Source organism: Styela clava, chromosome 4 (assembly GCF_964204865.1).
Source record: "Styela clava chromosome 4, kaStyClav1.hap1.2, whole genome shotgun sequence".
Classification (NCBI taxonomy): Eukaryota; Metazoa; Chordata; class Ascidiacea; order Stolidobranchia; family Styelidae; genus Styela; species Styela clava.
Window position 1 is genome coordinate 7832771 of NC_135253.1, and position 24613 is coordinate 7857383.

At 33.5% G+C, this 24613-nt stretch overlaps 2 protein-coding genes and 3 long non-coding RNA genes across 6 annotated transcripts; 2 read left to right on the forward strand and 3 right to left on the reverse strand.

Moving 5' to 3' along the window:
* Window positions 1-1214: 1214 nt before the first annotated feature.
* On the forward strand, window positions 1215-6269 carry LOC120326811 (uncharacterized). Its single transcript, XR_005567462.2, has 3 exons — window positions 1215-1915; window positions 2409-2668; window positions 4940-6269. It is a non-coding gene; the product is annotated as an uncharacterized LOC120326811 (long non-coding RNA).
* Window positions 6270-6784: 515 nt separating this feature from the next.
* Window positions 6785-7702, forward strand: LOC144422265 (uncharacterized). The gene is made up of 2 exons (XM_078112266.1): window positions 6785-7033; window positions 7380-7702. The coding sequence occupies exons 1-2, from the start codon at window positions 6837-6839 to the stop codon at window positions 7516-7518; spliced, it is 336 nt and encodes a 111-aa protein (XP_077968392.1). The 5' UTR covers window positions 6785-6836; the 3' UTR covers window positions 7519-7702.
* A 16-nt stretch (window positions 7703-7718) lies between these two features.
* Window positions 7719-14214, reverse strand: LOC120326805 (TLC domain-containing protein 4-A-like). The gene is made up of 7 exons (XM_039393158.2): window positions 13104-14214; window positions 10614-10700; window positions 9838-9896; window positions 9374-9471; window positions 9212-9285; window positions 8780-8932; window positions 7719-8348 (listed from the first exon to the last, which is right to left on the reverse strand). Exons 1-7 carry the CDS (start codon window positions 13253-13255, stop codon window positions 8159-8161), a joined length of 813 nt encoding a protein of 270 aa, XP_039249092.2. The 5' UTR covers window positions 13256-14214; the 3' UTR covers window positions 7719-8158.
* A 3493-nt stretch (window positions 14215-17707) lies between these two features.
* LOC120326812 (uncharacterized) lies at window positions 17708-18469 on the reverse strand. Its single transcript, XR_005567463.2, has 2 exons — window positions 18130-18469; window positions 17708-17879 (listed from the first exon to the last, which is right to left on the reverse strand). It is a non-coding gene; the product is annotated as an uncharacterized LOC120326812 (long non-coding RNA).
* Window positions 18470-19569: 1100 nt separating this feature from the next.
* Window positions 19570-21134, reverse strand: LOC120326808 (uncharacterized). 2 transcript variants are annotated; one of them, XR_005567458.2, is made up of 3 exons: window positions 20770-21083; window positions 20304-20452; window positions 19570-20048 (listed from the first exon to the last, which is right to left on the reverse strand). It is a non-coding gene; the product is annotated as an uncharacterized LOC120326808 (long non-coding RNA). The 2 variants fall into 2 exon arrangements; XR_005567457.2 differs by having other exon boundaries at window positions 20304-21134.
* Between the last annotated feature and the right edge of the window lie 3479 nt (window positions 21135-24613).

Below are 24613 nucleotides of genomic sequence, written 5' to 3' on the forward strand. Positions count from 1 at the left end.
TGAGTTCAGGTTGTGCGCCATCTTGGTGCGCATACTTCAGGAGGTCCAAATTTTCATCTGGATTTTGAATCTAGATTATTTAAATACTGCTACATACCTTTTTACCTCAGATGCTTACAGCGTTCTCCATTGCATTTCTTCCAGAATTGGATCATGTAGTATCAAGGCATAGTCGTAGGTATGAATACAAGCGTTTTAAGGTCGGTAGGGGTTAGCGAATTTAACGCAGAATAATAATTATTTTTGTCTCAATATCTTCCGTTAGGTTTCTGCAAAACAATACGTACTTCACATTCCTCTGCAAATTGTTTTGTCATATCCGCAACGTGTTTCAAAGCATAGCAACCTATTGATTTAATTACACACATTGGCATGATGGCCATGTGTGTGCTTCCGAATGTTTTTCTGTTATGAGAGCGTCTCGCACAGAAATCGGAAAATAGAAAAAGCGGCGTAAACTTTTCCAGTTGCGATGAAGTGGAGAAAATATACTCATATATAAATATAGGAATAACAGAACCCACGTTTCCAGAATGAAATAAGAAATTCAAATTACGTACACAAAGGCAATCAAAAATATTCATCCACATATTAGGTGTATACCATCAAAACAAAATATATATCTGTTTAATCGTCACTAGCAATCAAGCGTCGAGGCAGAAACTGCCAACTGCATTGACACTTGACAGCGCGATAAAAATGGGTAATGTAGCTCTAGTAGATCAGACATGGGAAAAGTACGGCCCGCCAGGTAATTCAATCTGACCCACCTGATGATGCCACGACCAAACTGAAACCAAATTTTGAAGTTTTAGTTAAAAATAACTCAAGGAATTTGTTGGGATTGCGGGTAAATTCCGTTTTGTAACATTGTTCAAAAAATGTAACTCTTTACGACATACTTACATGACCAGCCAGTTTAGGTGGGCAAAATTTTCGGCCCCTGATCCAAAAACCATGCCCACCCCTGATCTATTTCAATATAGAATAGACAAACAACTTTGAATATCGTAAATAATAAAAATAATAAACTAATGATAGCGATATTAGTGTACTATCTATGAATAGGCATATATATATATATATATATATATATATGGCTATTTGGCAGCATATTTTTATGCAGTTGGAAGTTACCTTCAAATATCGCGGTGAAAGATTGCCATTCGCGACAAATAAAAAAAATTGAAGTTGGAGGCTTGAAATTTGATTTGCATTCACAGTTATAAACAGGAATAACACTATTCGCTTATGACTATTTTTACAGGTGGGGCCATTGGCGATGACTTAGAAATAAACATATTTCAACAGCAAATCACGACCACGTCATCATTTCGTGTTGTTTGTACCAAGGGAAGGCGTACTCTACTTGTGTACGATAATTTTGTTTCGGGACGTTTCACGTAGGAAACAATAAGGCTTTGATTTTCCACATTATTAGTAATAATTTATTGCATCGGACCTTGTGATTTATTGCTGGTTTCCAAATTGCGGAGTCGTGAATTTGCTGCGCCTTTCCGGTCAAATAAAATGTTTCATGCAATACTTCGTTGTTAATAGAATTCATGATGCTAATGAACAACTAACTGTACTTTTGTTTGGAATGAATCTCAATAGTGTCGTGCTACAAAAGCTGGACGCCGTACTTCGCTGTCTCAACTTAATTGGAGTTACGAGTCAGTACTGACGTACCTGAAGCTTCAAGGATTTATCTTGGCTGAGATCAGGCATCAGATAAAAAAAAATCGTGGTCTTTTTGATTATTTAATGCTTATTTCTAATCTACAGGGCGCTATTCAGACTAACTAACTGTCCCGTTGAGTTAGAGCTTAACAATTCTTGCTGATATTGGAGTTAATATTGACTTTCAGCCTTTCATAATCCGGAGCAAATATTTTTTATTTGAAAAAGACCGGTGAGTGCCAATGTTTCCAGAGTTAGAAATTTTTTTGCCTGAATATTTACCTGGCTCATAAGGTGGGGTCAGAGTTGATTTGTTAAATATATCGGTTTCCACATCAATTTTCTTGCGGCTCTCCAACCCGATGAAATAAGAAAGAATAAAAGACATAAATATATATATTTCATGTTTAAGCTATTAAATACAGACCATTCACGTCATCGGTCAGGGCGTGATACGGATGACTGATGATAGCCAATTGATATCGGTATCTATTAGTGGAACAAACCACAACAGTAGAGACTTTAGCATATAAATATCCATTCCGACCTACTAGATAACTAGAACGATGATTTTTGTTCCCAGTGTAGTAAGCTCATACGTAACCAGAAACAATATTTTTCACCGATGGCTGCAATAATTAATTGTTTTGTTTGATAAATCTAAGTCCAATTAGCAGCCTCAAAAATAGAAAAAAGTAACATCATATCAAAACTTATATTTTCAGCATTCATCTCAAATAACCGCAAGGTATTAAATATATTTCTTGCTGACATTTTCGTCTAAGAAAATGAATATTCAATATTACGTTGTAGTATTCTTTGTATTGGCGCTTACGCAACGAAGTATGTGTGCTGTCTCCGTTAAACCGGATTGCAAAGACGACTATGGGGTTGAACATCCGAGTGGAGAAATGTTTTTTTATAATTGTCACAAGTGTTATTGCTCCGAAATATACGAAGACATGCATTTCGCGGAGTGCAGATCGTAAGTATGCTTCATTTTGTTATTGCACCGAATGTGCACAAAGATGGTAGAAAGAAACAAATATTTTTAGCACCCTTATCATCACCTATGATTGTGTTTCATTTTTTAACCCTTCATTGGGCGGAACATGAAGGACTGAACGTGCAAAATGGTTATTAGCTATTCTGTAATGGGCCTCGTGAAAACTAGTACAACAATTTTTTTTTTAATATAATGATTTCGGATGTAAATTGGGTGGAATTACATTTCCCTCTAAAACGAAAATATTCTTACCACGGCCCGGCTGGAAAAATTGCAAAACACGGATAAGTGGAGTTTAGCGCGAATTTTTTCTTAAAACAACTGTTAAAATTGTATTCGTTAACGTCAACAATAATAGATGAGCGATATAGAGCATACAGAGATATAATCGATTATAGAGCAACAATTGATAGATTTAGATAAAAAAATTTTATCGGTAATTGAAGTACAAACACAACCTGCATTCTCTATGCTGTTTGGCAACCATGCCAACATTTTCTACTATACGTTACCTTTGATGAAACTTGGCGAACACTAGATTGCCTAGAACACGGTGGGATTTAGGAAGCGCTTAATCGCATCTCTGGCAAAACTCTCATAGGCGGCCTGTCGCTGCAGATGTACCTTTTATTCATAATAACATGTTAATGAGCTCGTATGGGGTGGAAAAGTTGTCAAATACAACAAAAAGTGGTTCAAATTCATCTACTTTGATGCCTACGCAGAGCGGTATTACAACTCTTGTTCCCAAAGGATCATTTAAAGTTATACCGAAGGTCACGGCTTTGCCAGTATAAATTTCAAATTGCGACATATAACCGGTAACTGGATCAGCTCCAACCCACACTTTGTTTCCTCTTTTGATAGTTTTTTTTCTTTCAGCATAATTGTATTGATTCATGAAAGATCTCGCTCTATACGATATCATCTACTAATCAACAGACTGACATTCGGAGTGTTTATATTCTTTTCGAAATTGGCTATTGGGAAAATCTACTAACGGCCTAACTTTGTGTAATTTGTCGTGCCAATGCTCCCCGTGACGTATAGCCAAGACCGTATCATACCTTTCAGGGGCCATGATAATGCACTTTGATGCCCTATATGAAAATAGCAATAATAATGTAACTAGTGTTTCATGTTATCTGAAATTTGATGAGAAAGTTTCAGTATGGATGTTTTCACGAAATTCGATTTCTTTGCTTATTTCAATAACAATGACCAAATCAGCAATTGTAGTTTGTGCAACCCATCAGACATATATCCAAGCATCGTAAACATTGCCTTTGTTGTTTTGCTTGTAATTGTCAGTTTTCAATTGTGTTTTCAAAGACTAGTTGTAAATCAAATAACTCAGATGTCATTATGTCTTCCGAGTAGCTTTAGTTTAGTTGCGATATTCAAAGATGCATCCCGCAAACTCCGCGACAGCCCAATCTGTAATCAGCACGTGGTCAAATAGTTTTAATGAAAATGATGATTTTGAATATGTAAACCAGATTGTAAGTGCCAACTCTCAAAAACACCCTCTAAATAACATGAAAATATTTGCAAGAGGGACAATGTTAGTACAGAGATAATGTTTCTATCGTCAAGGGTCGATTTTTAGATAGGGTTTTGAGTGATACTTCTGAACAAAAGATAAGCACAAATTTATTTCAACTGAGGCACCATTCAAGATTTGTCTATAGAAACTTTTGTGATGCCCTCTTTTCATTAGTGGTTATATTGCTTGATGATTAATCCAGCTCTGTCGATAGTCCATCCATTATCGTTGCAGTACAGTGCTTCCAAAATCTTCTTGAACTTTTTGCACGTCATAACATTTCCAACAATGCTTGTTTGAACGTAAAATGGGTCTGTAGACCAATAAAGTAGCATTTTATGAAAGCTCTTATTTCCATATTTGAAATAGGTGAAGATGGCAGAATACAACAAATATTTTTAGCACGCTTACCATCACCTATAATTATGTTTTATTTTTTTCAGTTCTATTGACGTTTTCCATAAAAAAGCATATATATCGACTTACCTGTACACAGGTGCCGATTATGCCCCCTAAAAATGATTTATAGAAATTTTTGTTGGAAATGGTATCAAAACTTTATCGATAAACCCATTTTTTCAAATAACACTCTTAGGAGAGAAGCCATTCGATAGATTAACGTTTTATTAATACATTTTTAAAACTGTAGAAGTTGAATACGTATCAATTTATTTATTGTACATGATACATCTGTTGTATTTTAGTGCGACACGTCCAACTGTTTACCACAAGGATTGTAGACGCGTATGGGATCCTGTTCTCTGTGAATATCAGCTTCTATTGATTGAGGACGATAATCAGCCTTGTCCATATCCAGCTTACGGCGCAGTTGGAAAATAAAGTGGAAATGAATCGATATAGTTTCATTGACTATACAAAGATGTAGGAAGTGGTTTGAATTAAACTGGCAAATCAAAATCATCTGATTATTTTACAGATTTATGATTTACTTGTTGGAGTTAGAAGATTTTCCGTTTTGTTATAACAATCATATATTCGATATTACTTTGTTAAGGATTCTGAATGAAATATAATCAAGTGAAAAAAAATTGAGATAGCTACCTGTAACTGTTTATGGATGATATATACTGTTAGCATAGTATATGTAAGGATATTTTTGAATATATATATACACATTTTTCTGTTTTCAATGGGTATCTTGTATTTTATCGCTTTATATGGTGAACCCATTATAGGAAATTTTCTTAATCGTAATTTTGAACTTGAGTGTCCTGCTATATTTTAATTGATTTTGACTCGAATTTCACTCCTCGTTATAAGTTTTTATATTTAAAATTCACTAAGTTCGTGATTTTATACCTAGTATTAATTCATAGTTACCCTCCCGTTATATTTAAGAAGAACACCTAGAAACGATTCAACGACGTGATAGCAACACCCCAACATGTAGGTAGAGCATCACGTTCATGGTGTAAGCTCACATCCACGTTGACAAATGTTTGATTTGTTTTGTGTATTCGCCTATTATAATAGTGCTTCAAAAAGCCAATAAACGACACAACTTCAAATATACGAATACTGTATAATCAGATCGGCATTATTAGCGCCTTTTATCTGAATAAAAACTTTAGACTTAATATTAGCAAGCAGAAAGCATTTACAACAATGAAAATTTAACACGTCGCATCATGAACTTTTAATCAAATATGGTAGTTAATGTAGGAGCTCAATCACAGAACTTCACGACGCCTACTTGGTAAATACTCGAGAATTCCATTAACGCCTTCCATTGTGATTTTTATCAAGGTAGACGCGGATATGGTTAATGCAAGCCAAACCGGTAGACGCCGTCATTAATTTTGCGTAGAAATATAAACATAGAAATAGAAGCGTAGAAGAAATATAATTAGTGAGTTCATATAAATCTGTCGGCAAAGCAAAATATCTTTCACATAAACCGACGTTCCTCGACTCGTGAAAAATTGCGAAAGAATGAAACTCACGAAGCTTTGTTCGCTTCACGATGAAAGTTAAGGAAATCAGTAATAGCAAACACAATTAATATCGTGAATTTGCAGTAAAAAATGTAGCGATAGTGGTTACTTTTTTGAGAATGAGTACCAAGTTCATCTTATAATCATCGATTTCCCGCCTGCTTATCAAAGTGGTCAAATATGTGAAAGTGTGCAATGATAGTCAACGTGGTGAAAAGTTGAAGAATGTTTCCGCCAATATTAAACAGCTGATTGGATTATTTGTTAAGCAATTCGTCTATAATCATGAAACGGAAATATATTATCTTATTTAAAAATTATTCGTGGTTGTAAATGGTAGAAACAATGCCATCCACAGGAGATAATCTGACGCGAATTAAACATAATCTCACGCCAGTTTTTACACTTAGTTTTGCACATTCGATTTATACCGGGCCGCTAAATATAGTAACCAAAACATGATTCGATTAAAATATTTCTTACTTCAAGTTAAGTAGGTATTGAAGATGGGAAAGTTTTTCACAATTTCCCCGTAAGTTACTTGAGGCGTATAAAAATACCAAATTAGCAGAAAACTTGACGTGGGTATTCTCCTCTTTTTCTCTCTCTTCTCAGAATTTATTTACTGCTATATACCGGTGACAAAATGTTCAAGGCAGCGGCATTGATTTTGCTTGGCTTGTTTATGATTTGCCACGAAACTCAATCTTCCTTATACATTAAACCTGGTTGCGAAGACAGTCTCGGAAAGACTCATGATGTAGATGAAAAATATGAAGATGGAGATTGTAAAACGTGCACATGCTCCCAAATTGACGGTGAGCTTTGGTCAACGTGCACTCAGTGAGTATTGCCTTTATGATGCAGAAATGATCGAAATAGTAATTTTAATTTTTACCACCCAATTTTAATTCCATTTTTTAAGAAGGAAAATTTGAAATTCTATGACATTGATATACGGTTATAATTTTATCAAGATATTTTCGAACTCACCTTTACAATATTTTGTTTCCGAGGAAATGAAATTTACTAATAGAAATGCGATTCCAGCCACCTGAAACCCGAAAGCACATCTTTTCAAACTAAATTTTTTCCACTTACATACAATAGGCTTTAATAAACTATTATTTAACCAATACATTTTGAATAAATTTTCTTGTAGCATGTACCTATATATTTTTATTTTCAGTTCGTTAACTCGCGTAACAACCAAAGACCCAAATTGTGTTGTTATAACTGATGAACAAGATAAGTGCACACAAAAAGCTGTTCTGAAATCAGATCCTTCTCAACCATGTCCGTTCTTTAGCATGGTCGGGAGAAAATGAGTTGAGACAATGGCAAGAAGATGAGAAATGATATATTGTAATTTTTTATTATCGTAATTTTCACAATTTCCTATATAAGTAAGACATGAAAGATATATACTACTGATTTTTCAATGTCCGTTTTTGAAACAAATTTTTGAAATGTCTGATGAAATTAAAATACAAATTAAATAAAAAAGAACAAGCTGTTCTAGAGTTGAGAGATCAGTTACGAACTACCGAAGTTAGTAATTTACGTTGCCGGATTTATTTTATTAAACAGTCGTCTTTTTCAAGAAAATTCAAAAATATTCCATAAAATTAAGTCTACATTGTATACCTTAGTCATAGTTAGTGAAACAAATATAAACTGCCATTCTTGAGAGAGGCCTTAAAAGTTTAAAACTAAAATGGAACAATGAAAATTCTGATGTTGAATACATTTGACACCTAACTAATTAAAATTTTGACCAAAAAACTGATACGATACAATAATAACAAACAAAGGGTAGAAACATGAAAAAACAGACGCATATTTTCAACAGTCACTCACATAGCGACTATTAATATTTTCTTCTAAAAAAACGGTAAATACATCGTCCACGATAAAAAAGAGTAAAAGATGATTGGATATGTTGTACGAGTAAAACAGTATAAATCATTAAATTTTGTTCAGTTTTTTGTCTTTCGTAAGAATGATTTTATCATTTTTTTTATGAATTGTTCCGTTTTGCAACATTTTTCTTGCAATTGAAAAGAAACCTCGCATAACTAAGGTGAACCAGTACAAATTGACAATGTCCAAAAATGCACCAACAGACAGCCAAATTACATGAGTGAGTGTCGAAATTCTGAAAAAGTACATGTTTAGTTACAGTGATTTTTCATGATAAATACTAGTGGTATATGAGATGTGAACTCAATCTCAATATGTCAGAAATTGTCCAGTTAAGTATGAAAATGGATGGAGTATAGTGCAAAGCCCCACCTATTGTTCGTATAAACCAAAAGCTCATTATTTGTACACATTGATGTAACATATTTGGCAAGTATAGATATGTCCAACAGTAATATTTGAAAATAAGTCCAAATATGCGATTGATTTGTTACTTGGAATGAGTGAATAATATTTTTTGAGCTATATTTTCTTACTTCATAAATTTAAAGAATGTTTTATTGTTTTATATCACTTGGTTTATCAAATACTGCATCTGGTTACAAGTATTAAATAAATTTAAATAAAATGAAAACGTTTATGATAAATTTAAAGTATATTCGTCACCTTTTCCATTCCTCAGTTCCAAAAATTTTCCAAACTTCCAAATAAAACACGGGTTGAACTAAAACGCGCGATAAGAAAAAACTAAGAGTGAAGGTGATTGTATTCAATATGTAAGTTTTGTTGATTTTTTCACAGCTTTCCTTGTATAACGACCTGATAAACAAAAGTTTATTTTGCTGGAATTTAGAAAGTGAAACATAAATTATAAATATTGCAATGACAAACTTATATATATATATATAAGGCCTCATTTCTATACCTATTCTATAGCCCCACTTTTAGTTGAGGGCTTTTAAACTTTGAGCGAACATGTATGAAAAAATCTTGAAAGACATAACAATAAATAAAACATGAGATGGACATAGAGGTAGAAACCACTACATTTGCATAATATGAAACGACAAAAAAAATTTTCATAGCACAAATGCTTACCCCGTATGTTTGAAAATTTGTGACAATTCCGATGTCAGTCGAATTGTAACAAATAGACCCAAAATCTCGTAATTCTGTAATTATAACACCATTTCAAGCAAAATTAGGTAAAATAATATATAGATAACATTCAAAATGAAATATTATTACCAAACTACATACCAAAACAATGCTGAATCCTATCAGAGAAAGACAGTGATGCAGTTTAAAGACGATTGAAGCTTCCGATTCTACTGGATAGTAGAACATCCACCACAAATCTTAATGAAAAATTATTCCGTAGCGATTATTCCTTCGAATGTAGAAGTATCAACACTTTTTTTCAGTGTACCAAATAATAGTTAATAAAATAGCTTGAACGATTTTTAGCGTGTTAAAATTTACATTGCTAAACCGATTAGGTAAATCCTATATTTTAAATTGATAAATTCGGCCAATACTGTGACAAGTTAACTGTTTCTATGCCGAAGTAAATATCGCACTCTTTTTTTAAAATTTTGCCTAAGAGTCATTGAAGTCAGAACTTTAGATTTATCCAAATTTTGAAATCTGTTCTTGTTATTGGCATTTTGAAGCATTTGAATTTTGTAATACTCAACTAAACACATACAAGCAATTTACAATACCAGCAACTAAATATCCAGCGATAACATATAAGTTCGTCTTCACTGATGAGTCGCAAAATCTAAAACGAAATGAAAATATCTAGTATTATCAGCCCGATATTGGCAATTGGATTATAGACTGTCATCGACAAAATGTGACGTCAACCTGTTTATTCTCCGGAAATTGTTTTTATATGGAAATTCTTTTATACATAAAAGTTTTCAGCCATGATATTCAATTATAAACGATCTATCATGTATTAAAGGTCAGCTTGCTATACAGAAATTCATAATGCATTTGGGCAGAGTGCTTCCGTGATAGTGTTGATTTAAAATTTTCAAATTCCCTTACTACTAGATATTTATCTAATAGTGGTGGAATAATTATTTTTAGTTTTTAGCATTTGAATGTATAACATTAAGTGGAATCGTGTTCTTGAAATTGCTTGAAACAAATTTCCCTGGTAGAAGATATTAATAATATATATTCAACTAAACATGAACATGAAGTAATAACGAACACACAATCATTAATTGAGGATTCCATTAAAGGAGTCCTCTTGCATAGAGAAGGTTATAGTGTTAGAAATGTTAGTTTTGAACATATAATTTTGAGAGTTTTCTATTTTCCCCAATTTCTGTCTATAACCGAAAGATCCCGCGGTTTTTGGATAGGCGTGCAATAGAATTTCTTTGGCAAAGATTTTGCATTTTGAATATATTCTATGTATTTGTACGATTCAAAATACAAAAACACTACACATGCGTTTGTTAAATAAATAAATAGTAGTACTCACTGAATCGGCTCGGCCCATGCCTCTGGCTGGTTGAGTGTATAAACACTGAGACATACAACAATGATACCGTTTGCTATACTTGCAAAACTGTAAAAGTGAAGTTATTGAATATTAGCGTTGGTATATTAATTAAGTAGAGGGCTAACCATTTTACTATCTTTTAGTATGCCAAAAATTAGTTGAATATGGCTTAGTATTAGGCTTGCACGTAATTGACAAAAATCAATTCCGTAATTACGGCCAAATCGATTACGTAATGACCCCGTAATTGCGATATTTTTTCACACATTTAAACCTATCATAACAACCAATTGAATCCACTTCATTTTCGATTTGGACATCGAGTTAGGGTTTTCATATTCCTGGCAGTACTACACGCCGGTGACAGATGTTAAGACAAGAGTGAATTCAAATTAATTTTATTCTGATTGTTATCTTTTGTGCTAGCTTTGATTTCCTTTATCACCTTCGCAAATTAACCGTCCCAATTTTATGCGATCAATTTTATCATTACCGACACTGGTATACGGATATTTATGAAACGATAGTTGACTTTTTTAAAATCGTATTCAAAAAAATGTCGGGTTTCCAATTTATCAATGCCATGACGAGCGTATTCTCTCGTTTGATTATACTTGCTCTTGCCTCGCGACGAAGACTTGTTATTGCACCGTTTTTAACATTATTCGACTTTACTACCTAGTCAGCATTTTATAATAATTATTGATGCCGACTTATTGACGTTATTCCGATTACCATACTTCATTTTAGATTAAATCCTGTCGCGGCCTAAATGTTGTAACATTATTTGCAACAAATTTAGATCAAATATTAATTATTTGCGCATAATTTAAATACCGTACTTATATGATATAGCTTTTCCGAAAATACAAATTTCTATCGCAAAAAAATGCATATTGTGACATTTATTTTGCACGCACGAAAAAATTAACTTATTTTTCTAACTCAAGTCGACGATCCTATCGGCCAAGATTGACACAAATTTGGTCGAGTGTCGGTGGTTTTCAAGAATCAAAATAAGTTGCCGCATTTGGTAAAGACAGTTGATCATATTTGGCCGAAATATTGCGAGGCATTGTGGAAAAATATATTGAGCAAGGACAAGTCCGGACTGATATAAAACGATAAAACCGGTAACAGAACATCAAGGTTTTGTAATTGAAAATGGTTCTCGCACAGAATAAACACACTGGCTCATACTTGATATTTGATAGTAGTTAAATTGAGAATATTGAACTGTTAAAAACAAAACAAAAAAACGATCGTCGAAATTCTTAAATCCCGTTGCCTTGGTTAAATATAATCCAATGATCAGGACATTTTCAATTAAATACTGCATAAAGATAGTTATACATTAAACATTTAGGCTACAATTTAGCTTTTTTTTTAATTTCAATCATTGTGGTGGAGAAATCCCACTATTTAAATACGGTAACTATAAAAATAGAATAGGATTCTGGATTCGATTTAAGTATTCTAAAACAGTGCTTCCCAACCGCCGGTCCGCGGACCGTCAACGGTCCGCAAAGGATTTTTACCGGATCGCGGAAAATCCCGTCATATTGTTGTTTCTCTGCCGTCTCAATCGCTTTACCGATGCCGAAGAGACGAAGTTGCGTTGGTTCATTACGCAATTTCTCTTCCGTCGTCATATTGCTGTTTGATAAGCGCGACATTAATTATCACGGTGACGTATTGGCAAGAGAGAGAAAAGTGAGAAAAACGACTGCAAATACCGAAGCTTTAACTTCTTTTTGGACTTTCACTTTTTACAATCGACGGAATTGACTGCTTCGAAGAGAGCTCGTTTCAATCGCGAAAGCGCTCGACCAATAATTACGACTTTACGTAATTCGTAACTTCCCTTCCGTAACTCGAAATAATTCCGTAATTCCGTAAATCTGTAAATTACGTGCAAGCCTACTTAGTATTTGTGGGATTTGAATAATATTGAAACGCCAGAAACGGTAGTTTTCCTAAGTGATTTTTCAAGCCATGCGACCAATTCATCTAGTAATAGTTTGTGGAGTACTGATGAAACTGCCACCTTAGCAAAGTTATTGTCAGTATTAATTGATAACTTAATTTCTATTTGAATCGCCACTTTCTGTTCGAATGAGCGTCGGTGTTGAGGTTATTCACGAAAAAATGATTCAGTTGGGCATACTCGGGAGTCTTCTGGTTCGTGATTTATACACACTAGATATCATTGATTTGACATCCCCCCGTCGTCTATTTTTTGTTTGTTATATTGGAATCCCAGACATTACAAATGGCGAAAACCGCTTGCGTGCTCCTAACGTGTCACGTTCCAAGGTATATTTTTAATACAGCACCATAGTTTAAGTATATAAGTGATTTATAGGCGAAATATAATGAGTAGAGCTAAGCTTGGCGGGAACGAAGCCAGATGGAAAAATAGCCTGGTCGGAGTGGTTGTGACATCATAAAGGAGAAAGATTACCTTACCTTATTCCCCATGTTATCTTTTTCCCACGACCAAGTTTGTTATACGTTAATGAAACACGAGAGAAAAACAACGGAGAGATGAAATTTCGTAGAATTTCGAAAAATATTGCAGATAATATAATCCAGGCTATGTAGTAATCCATGACCGCCATTTAACTTAATATTAGTGAATATTTTTCGAAAAAATAAAATCGTTAAATGATGAATTTGTTGAACATATACCTCTTATTAATATCAGTCAAATTATCAACAACAGTTATTCCTTAAAATGATTTGCGACCTACCTCATGAGTTCAGTGTCATAATTTTTATTTGATTATTACGTGAATTTAACATTAGCTGTACCTTTATTAAGTGACCGGTATTTGAAATTCTAAAAGAAAATTGCAAATTTTCCAACGATTTGAATATTACCAATATACATATAAACCTCGGAAAGGTTTGTCCAATCAGCACTGTCTCGGTTTTTTTATATATAAGGTAAGTCTACCTATAACACTACAGACATGTAATCAATCACAAGTTTGCAAAGAAACAGAAAATGTACAGTATTTTACAACAACAAAAATACCTGATTATACTTTGAGTTATGCAATCGAAACATACTGCTTGAGACTACTCGTTTTATCAAATATTAGAAGAACGTAAAACTATCCTATGCCGCAAGAAAATGATAACGACCATTTACCTAGATAAAATCTATGAAGACCAATTTTATCATTTTCAAAATGTTGGTATTTTTTACTTTAATCGGTATTAGGAGTAGAACGATACTGAAGCTGTCAGTTATTTAGTGACGACCACTGATCAACTAGGCAACTGAACTAATATTAAAACCGGATAAAGTAGTTCATACAGAATTCAATACCATAAAAAAGAAGAAAGAAATGCTCAAATATATGAACACAAACGTGAAATAACTACGCCAAAGATCCTAACCTGAAATTACCTTAATTTCAAAACTAAGTCGACCATTTATTGTCCATGCAATACCATATTTATTTACTCCTTGAGGCATTTCTAAAGTCTACGCCAAATTTACTTGGTGAGAAATTTTCATTTCGCTCAACATTTCATGCTTGCTGTAGGGTAGAATTTGATACGCCGAATTTTAGTCGAGAAAAGAGTGAAATGGCTATGACGTTACGGGGCTTAACTTCGGTGAAATTACCCTATATTTTCAACAAAAACTTGGTCAAGGTGTTATTATAACGCCCAATTTACTCATTGAGTCATTAATGTGGTACTTGCCATTCTTTGCTTCCTATAGAAACTGAAATAAGTGAAATGTATATGCCGCATTTTAGTCAAGATATAACGGCTTGAAATTTTTATGCGAAGAACAGGAGGGATTATTATGTAAGTATTTTCGAAAGATTTTGTATGCACCTCTACGACAAAATTTCATTTAAACTGCCTTTCGTTGTCCCTCAATACCGCAGTCTGCTAATACATTCCGCCATTAATTCCCTTTTTCTTAATTGGATATATACCCGATGGTTTGTTTTTTTTATTTCGCAATAATTGTGAAAAATTTTCATCAAATTTATTATGGACTTGCGCTTGTGTTATGAAAGTTTTATTTTGCAGTATCTGTTTTTAATAGTTTTGCTAATTCGGCGATTCACCCTAGTTATTACACCCGCTCACCTATTACATAATAAGCCTACTGGATTACATCAGGCGAGGTGCAGTCGTGGGGTTCAGGGAGTTCGCACGGGTTCCCGGAATCCGTTCTTGGAATGTCGTATTAATCAGCGAACCCGTTCTTGCTTTTTTAGTTTAATTCCACATGGTTTTCTGTAATGAGGGAACCTGTTGTTAGTGATTTCGGTAAAAAATAACACTCGTTCCTAAAATTTTGAATCTCATCACTATACTTAGGTGGACTGATTAGCGGATCAATTATTCATGCTTGTGGTGATGTGTATGTATAATTTTTATTTTTTTATTATGTACATTCGTTCCAAACATTTACTCCCACATTTTGCTAATATCATGTAAGGCGATAGGTAGTCAACTAACAGTTATTAGCTAGAAAATTTGAGGGAAGGGTAAATATTGGTACATGATCTTTGTCGCGTATAATAGGTATGTGAAATTATAGCACAACAATACCAGAGCATGCGTCCTTCGATGCTAGCAGTAATCTACTGTTTTCCAAACTTTTTTTTAGCCGAGCTCACTTAGACAACTTAGTAACTACCCCCAAACACACACATATATATGCCAAAAATCCAACACCTTGTTATAATTCAGCGTCGTCTCTGTCAGAAAAATTCACGAATCTCTTTGTCTGGCCATGTTCATGCTTTTTTTTTTGCAGGCATGGTGCAGGCACGGCATTTTCGCACTTTATCGGGGTCTTGTAACTTTTTTTTTAGGCCGACAGAAAATTGTTTTTTCATAATGGGATATTAATTAATGAATTGCTCTACCAATCAGAAGCTAAGAAATGTTATGAAATTTTTTAATCCGACCCCACGCATAATAATAATCCCGTCCGATTTCATTGTATATATATCAAAAACGTTATACAATATCGCTTTGTAATGCGAATCAAAGTTCCTCTTCAAGCATATCAAAATATTAGGAAATATTATCCATTATCCATATGCGCTCAAATGCTTTATGCATCTCATTTTGCAATTGTTTATAAGCTTATAGCGCATGGACTTTTGTACTATTCAATGCCTTGATGACTATAATCAAGGATAATCTAAAAGGACAGATTATATATCTAGCCACCAGATGGTGCCGATGAATCGACCGCATATTTAAGTTTGCTACTTTCAGTGTTGCAATGAAGCCATGAAAACGACCAATCGTAGCAGTGATAGCGCCAGCAATGGCGCGCTACAACAATTGTCAGTGGAATTTCGTTATTTTTTTATCAAAATACATTTTCACCTACTTAAATATTTTTTGCCCGACTCACTGTGCGTTGATAGCGATGGATCCATTGTCATATAACTTTAATTCAAAATAATAGCGACTTTTCATGCAGAGCGGCGTAGAAGGGCTTCGATGAATGAAGCGTCAATAAAGTAAAACATGCGCTATACTAAGCTCATTATGTAAAATTACACTATAGCTAACAAAGTCAAAATATATCACGCTAAATAGTAAATTCCTCACACCAAAAGCACAGAAAAATTAGGTTAAATTTAAATACACAACTAGAGTAAATTGACATCGCAAATGAAATTACATTTCTTGTGACTGCCCGATTTGTTTTCAGCGACCGACTTGACATCCAGCGCCCCTATAGTTTACGTAAATCTCCAACAGCAGCCTTTTTTGATACCCCCCTCCCCACCCCCCAATTACGTTTTAAACATCTTTCGACCATCTGACCGAATTTCCCATTACATAAAAATGATAAACATCTTCTTACATTATTTCTATTTCTTAAACTGCTATTTCTTTAGGAGCTGGCTTAGATAGATGAATTGTATCATTTTTTTCCATATTGACGTGTAACTCCTTATTCAAGGTAATTTTCATTTGTTTTTATTTTTGATAAATACTGTTTTGCCCTCTCGCGCGAAGTTACCTTTAAAATAAAAGTACTTAATTTAGGGCGTGTTGATCTGCCCGGAGGTTATTAAAAACAAGTTTCAGTGGTTTAATTTTTGAAAAAGCCTCAATGAATTCGTTTGAATTTGTTCTATATGATTCTTCTGAGAAAATTTATCATTGTGCGAAATTTCAGTAAAAGTATTTACATTTAAACCGCTTAATTTCTCTGCACAACTCTAATATTACTTCACAAGTAATTGGAATACTCTCTTGCAAGTTTCTGTCACACCTTTCTAATTTTGGTGAAGAATGTCGACTGTTGCACCTCCAGCGGCTTGTAGAAATATAATCATCTTAACGGCAACTTACAATACTGTGTTAATACACAAAATATATATGTGTTTTTGACAGCTTAAAACCATACTTTCGCGACATTCTGTGAATGCCCCGCGATCTTCTTTTGAGTCCCGTAAGCCAGGTTGGGAACCACTGTTCATACCAATACACTGCAACCTTTTATAATATTATCCATACTTCCAATGCGTCTAAAGCATTTTTGTGAATGGTCGAAAACAACTGCAAATCATGGCGATGGAAGTAGTTTAATGCAGCTGTGTGCAGAAAAGTACTTGAATAATATAAAAATGTTCGTCAAATTTTTTTGGAATGCTCGTTTAATAGCGGTTGACATATGGTCATGAATTTGATCAATTGACTCGAGATAAATTTTCTACTATCTATTTTGGGGCTTCTAATCTCTCATCATTGATGTAAATAAAGCGAAAGACCAGGAACAAGTCAGCAACAGTATTTTATTAGGCAAAATCATCTTATATTGTCACGTTAGCTCAGGTTTAATATTAAAATGTTACAAAAGTTTATTCTACCTGTTATCTTTGAAGCATGTGGGCATGTTAAAGTTTAATGTCAAGTTGATCAAGATAATATTAAATGTTGTTTTGAAGCCCGCAGTGTGTAATAAATGTGTTTGTATTATCTACAAATACATCTAAGCATAGATATTTAACCTATTAGACATTGTTATTCCTGTTTAATTCTCAAATGATTATTATTAACCATGGTCTGGGAGCGAAGAAGGTGTTTATTTTGCAAATAAATTTTCTGTTTGTTTACACGGAATGACATGTTAAAGAATGTTTTTAATATTAATTAGTTAATAGTCGGACATTGCCTCGGGTGAAGAACAAAATATTTTCGAATTCGACATCTTCAATTTTGTTTTCTAATGCAGATCTGAAAAAAGAAGACAGAATTTCTTTACAAATGTTAACAAATAAAGTGGAAATTATATTTTGCAATATAATATTTCCATTAATTATCAATGTCTGAAAATGTCTTGTTTTGTGTCATAAATTAAAATTGTAGCATGTGAAACTTTGAATTCCGTAATAATTTTATTTAAGCTAAAATATAAGTAAAACCTATCTTTCTTTTATTTATGAAGCAGGGATAGTACCGCCCAAAACATATATTATTTTCGTACCTTCCCGAAATCGTTTGCCTGTTCTTCTATCATTCGGATTTTTAATCCTTTCGTCTGCTGCAGAAAAAGACGCTGTCATCAGCCAAAGCAGTAGAAAGACTTTGAGTAATCTTGTGAATAGCATGTTCGAAAAAACTAATTGTAGAACAAAATATATATTTGTAATGTAGATACAAAACGCAGGTAAAATGCTTTAGCACCAGCTAATTTTATCTGCTTTATTATCACTTGCTAAGCATTGTAATTGCGTGATTGAATATGTGCGAGTAGACTTTATATTATGGTATGCTTCATTAGTTTATTTCATTAATATACCTACAACTGATTGAAATTGATAATTGTGGTGCGACCCTACGATTCATTATCTCCCACTGCATTTTCACAAAAACAATACACACATTCACTGCCATCGCGAAAGAATTATAAACTTAAAATTCAGTGACAAAGTAAAGTAATTGCGGCACTGTAGCATGCAAAACAAAGAATGCTATGCATCGCGTCGAAGCAAGCATTGTCGAAAGACGTATGCCGCTGGCTGGATCTATTTTTTCTTCGACGTTCTCATTCTCTTTTCAACTCAATATCCTTATGAAAAAGTCTAACTAAGCTTCACATTTTCGGCCATTAACCTCATCATTTTTTATTCTTTTTCACGAAGCCTCTCTATCAATTACGATGGCACATACTGTGGTAATTGGGTTCAACACTTCAACTTGAATGTTTCCATCCAGCACTACTTTGGTAAAACTCGGCATTGATCTCGTTTGAATTTGTTTATATCATTATTTTGAAAAAATTCATCATTGTGCGAAGTTTTAGTAAAAGTATTTACTTTTAAACCGCTCAATTTCTCTGCACAACTCTAATATATATTACTTCACAAATAATGAGAATACTCTCTGTTTATGTTACACTTTCCTAATGTTGGTGAAAAACGTCGACATGTCCAGCGGCTTGTAGAAATATAATCACTTTAAAGGCAATTTACTATACTGTCTTGATACAAAACGGGGACAAACTATATGTTTTTACCAGCTTAAAACAATACTTTCGCTACCCTCTGAGAATGCCTGCGATCCCTTTTTGGGTCCCGTAAACCATGTTCGAAACGACTGTTTTTACCAATTTGCCGAAACTTTATATAATATTAACTATACTTCCGATGAGTTTGAAGTAGAGACCATTTTTGTCCAAGGTCGATTGAAACTATGAATTATGGTAATTCGACTTAGAAGTAATTTAATGCAACTTTCTTTACTATGTGGGGAAAAGAACTTGAACTATATAAAAAGGATCGTCAAACATTTTTGAATTCTCGTTCTATAGCTGTTGACATGAACATAATTTGCTGAATTGACTTCTATTTAATTTTCTACTATCTATTTTGGGGCTTCAAATCTCTCCTCATTGATGTAAATAAAGTGAAAGACCAAAAACAAGTCAGCAACAGTATTTTATTAGGCAAAATCCACTTACATTGACACGATAGTTCAGGTTTAATATGAACATGTTATAAAAGTTCATTCAGCCTATTATCTTAAAAGCATGTCGGCATATTAAAGTTTAATGTCAAGTTGATCAAGATAATATGAAATACTGTTTTGAAGCCCGCAGTGTGTAATAAATGTGTTTGTATTATCTACAAATATATCTAAGCATAGATATTTAACCTATTAGGCATTGTTATTTCTGCTTACTTCTCAAATGATAATCAGCAAGCATGGTCTGGTAGCGAAGAAGGTGTTTATTTTGCAAATAAATTTTCTGTTTGATTACACGCAATGGCATGTGAAAGAATGCTTTCAATAATAAATATTTATTAGTTGTCCATTGCCTTGGGTGAAGTCTGGTCGAGGCGAATAGCAAAAAACAAAAAAAAATCGAATGTGACATCTTCAATTTTGTTTTCTAATGCAAATCTGAAAAAAAGACAGAATTTCATTACAAATGTTAACAAATAAGGTTGAAATTATATTTTGCAATTTTTTAGTATTTTCATCAACTATCGATGACTGAAAATGTCTCAGTTTTGTTTTATAAATTAAAATTTTAGCATGTGAAATTTTGAATTCCGTAATAATTTTATTTAAACTAAAGCTATAAGTAAAAACTATCTTTTTATTTTATTTATGAAGCTGGAATAGTACCGCCCAAAACATATATTATTCCAATACCTTCTCGAAATCGTTTGCCTCTTCTGTCAGTTTTCTTAATCCTTTCGTCTGCTGCGGAAAAAGACGCTGTCATCAGCCAAAGCAGTAGAAAGACTTTGAGTATTCTCGTGAACAGCATGTTCGAAAGAAGTAATTATTGAACAAAATATCTGTAATGTATATACAAAATGCAGGCAAAATGCTTCGGCATCAGCTGACATTATCTACTTATTATTAAGAATTTTCTTATTATAATTTCGTGATTGAATATGTGCGAGTCAGGCTCTACACCCGACGCTTCATTTATTTAATTCAATATTATACGGTATACCTATAAGTAACTGATTAAAATTGATGATTGTGGTGCGACCCTATGATTCATTATACCCCACTACATTTACATCGAATAATACACGCATTTACTGCAATTTCAACTATCTTGTAAAATTAAACTTTAGTGACACTTTAAGTAAAACAACAGACTCACTGTAGCACGCAAAACAAATAATGCAATGCATCGCATCGAAGCATTGTCGAACGACGTATGCGGCTGGTCTCATATATTTTTTCTTCTACGTTCTTATTCTTTTTTTCAACTCAATATTCTCATGAAAAATCCTAACTGGGCATCAGCTGTTACGCCACCAAAACCAGCTCTATCCTGGATGTTGATATTTCGCTTATTTACATATGGTTCCAATTTGAATGGTTAATAAGAACTAATATCTTATACATATATGTCTTATCGGGAACTTCTGTAGTAAACACAACCAATAAAACGCTTTTGTGTCGTCGGAAATTGTCTGAGTTATAAATAGCATCGATTTGAAAATAAATGTCGAGTCAGAGGTCTGAAAAGCTGGTAAGAATCACTTATATAACCCAGCTAAGAATGACAGAAAGAAGCTCCTCTTGTAATGACTTTGTACTGGGTTAGCATGCAGTTTTAGTGATCCATTTCATCCTTGGCACCGTGATGTTTTCAAACATGTGAAATTTTCCTCTACCTTCCTTCATTGTCAATGTCGCTATAACGGCACACATTGCGTTGTTTACGACTTGCTGCGCCAATTACGGTCAACAATTATTACACTTGCTGTTTTTCAAATCTTTTATGCAGTGATAATTAGGGTGTGACGTCATCAAATCATCAAGTGAGTTGTTGAATTCGCACATTTCGTAAATACAATTGTGAATTTATCGGTAACTATTTTAGCTATGATAATGGTTTTGCTATTGTTTTGATGGAAAATAATACAAGAAAACGATCAAATTAAAATTAAGTACCTATAGTTAGTGATTAATCTTCTACCAGATGCAATAAGAATCGAGTTCTAGGTTGTTGTTTTTTACAAATTTCTGGACATGGGGTCGCATATGTAGTATTATATTGGATACTCGCACATGCGCGTCATCTCGCGGAAGAGCACTCTAGCATACGCTTTTAGGAAGCCATGGCGTTTTAGGGCTTAATAAGTGAATAGTTTAATTGCTTGGTCAATTATAAAATGAAACAGTTTGAACAGAACTTTTGTTTACTCTATAATACTCACAACAATAAATTTACAATAAAGAACCAAATAATTATTTGGTAAAAGCTGTTTTTGTGAATTTTATGGAGGTCCATATGGTACTCTTTTTTTTTATTTGTGTATTGAAAACACGCACGTACATAGCGTGTGTTTGACTATTAGGTACCAGATTGAGAAAGTTGACAAATAGTCCGAAATACCAAATCATGTTTTGTATTATTTATTATGAATGTCTCAAACAAAGTCGTTCCTTCATTTCATGCACAAAAAATATTAATATTCCATTTTGTAAAAAAGGTATTTATCTCTGTAATTGCTACCGATACTTTAAAATTGTTGGTGTCCTGTTTAGTTTCAAAACGATAAAATTTTGGAAATTTCATGATAATAGAGAAGTATTCAATCGTTTGATATTCATAAAATTGGATACTCTGCCTTTAAAATTTATGTATGTAAATAAAAAACATTGTAGCTGACGCAGATTTCTAGTTGAGATACGATACTTCAAATCTATCCCGAAAGAGGGGGTAGGGCAATAAGACGATTTTGGTTGCGACCCACGGCCTCTCGGACATGGAAATAGTGAAGAAGCCAATCAATCCAATGGATCTAGTTGATAAACAGAAATTCCTTTGTTCCCCTACCCTTTATGCTGCTATAATTAGGTTTCAGAGATTCAGAAGATTAGAGCAAAGTTATGTTATCGATCTAACTTTAAATCAATAACACTGGTAAACAGAAATAAAACTTATTTCATGCGGTATCAAAACTTCTCGTTACTTATGTACTTATTATCGTGTTATATGCAACTGACCAAAATTTGTTTGATTGTATATCATTATTACATTATCAAAATAGTAATGAAAAAATGATAGAGAACTAAATAGTTTTGCCGCTATTATACATTTATGTGAATGAAGAAATATCCAACTGAGAAAACGGGATAAACATTTAAAATAAAACAATGATATTTAAGCATTTGTGAAAATGTCGTAAACAGCAGAAATTATCAAGTGCCGATTAGAAAAGACTTCACAGAATTTTGTTGTTACCCCGGGTAAAGCCTACAAATCGTTCAGTGTCTCAAAAATATCATTTTTTTACTTGTCTCATGTGTCTCACACATGCCTTTTACTTGTCCAACACTTGTGCCAATTTTCCTACACTTGTACTGCTTGTTTTACTTGTTCGATATGTTCCACAAACAACCAACTGAATTATTTTGAATTATCCCTAAACAAGATCGACAAAATGATTAGAAAAACAATAAAACCACACTAATTGATTGTAAATTTCTCCCCATAACTTTATTAATGTTGCTTCACTGTTTCATCTGGAGAAATTGAAAAATGTAGAAGTTTTTCTCCTTGACATTTTCTCCTGAGGGCAATTTCAAATTCCCATTACAATGTACTTGCAAAAGGGACATTTAACTCTACAAATGCAGGCTTTTTAAAATTACGCTGAGCATCATTCACATTAGAATAAGAATTGGATGATACATGTCATGGAGTAAATAAATATATCGACCATGTCCATCAATGAAATGCATTGTAATGTAAATAAATTAATATTTTGAAATTTGTTGCGTCAAGTTATCGATAAACATGCATTAAACAAGTAATTTGATTTTTTTGAGAAAAATAACTTGATAAAACAACTTGGCCAAATAAGAAAAGCCATGGCAATTCTTGTAAACACACAGTATAATCAGACATCTTCAACTCTCAAACAATCATTATTCAAGGCTCATGGGCATACATGGGGGTGGAAATAGATCAATATCAAAAAGTGGCTTCAATGTAAATAAACTAACAAGGAGAAGAATCCCCAAGGGTGTTACAAGAGACCATCTCCCAGATTTCAAAATTTTCTTTTACAAAGTCATTTATACCATCCATAATGCACATTTATTATTATTTGAAACCGGAGAGGTCATACGGATCGTTTGCTAATTTGTTGATGTTGTTTTGGGGGCAAATTTTTGGTGCTGAAAAAGTAGCATCTTCTCTCTAACCAATAGCCCAATCTGTCACAAGTGGTACATAGGTAATACCAAGACTATTTTTTCAAATTTACATTGATCTATGAAAGAGACCGTTTCTATTCCGGCAAGAATGACCGTCACAACCATCCACGTTTTGATTTTGCGAACTCGGTGCCAAGACACAGTTTTGTGTGTGTCGCGCGTGAGATACCGATACAGCGGCGCCTTTGTTTCCATATATTTAAGCATTGTTTTCTTGTTGGACACGTCAGTGGACATAACGATCGTTTCAATATTATGTTGTTGTTCTTGTTTTTCTCCTCCTTCGTCATGATAAAATCGCTTTTCTCTTTGAATACTGGTCCAATTGCTTTGAAATTTTCTGTGGGTAAAAATTGATTTTTTCGCCAGAAGGCTATTACTTTTACTTATTTCAAAAATTTCTGTGTACCTCAAGAGATTCCTTTTTTATGTGTCAGAATAAAAAATAGCAACACCTTGTGATGTGTCCATATATTTGAGCATAGCGCTCTTGTTTTTATATCATGTTGGTATGATTAACGTAATCAGAAGTAGAAGTAGCTTCGAGCTCTCGGCCACAGTACTAAATTCAGTGAACACTTACGTCTATGTTAGTCGTAAGAATGCCAGATCAGTACCGGAATGTGTGAGTAACAAAACTGATTCTGCTTAACTTCTGAACGATTATTCTGCTGTTGTTAATCATGTTGTAAGGCAACTAAGTCAGGAGTTAGGAAAGATAAATATATATATATATGTATAAGCAAAAAATATGGATCCTTTCAAATGTT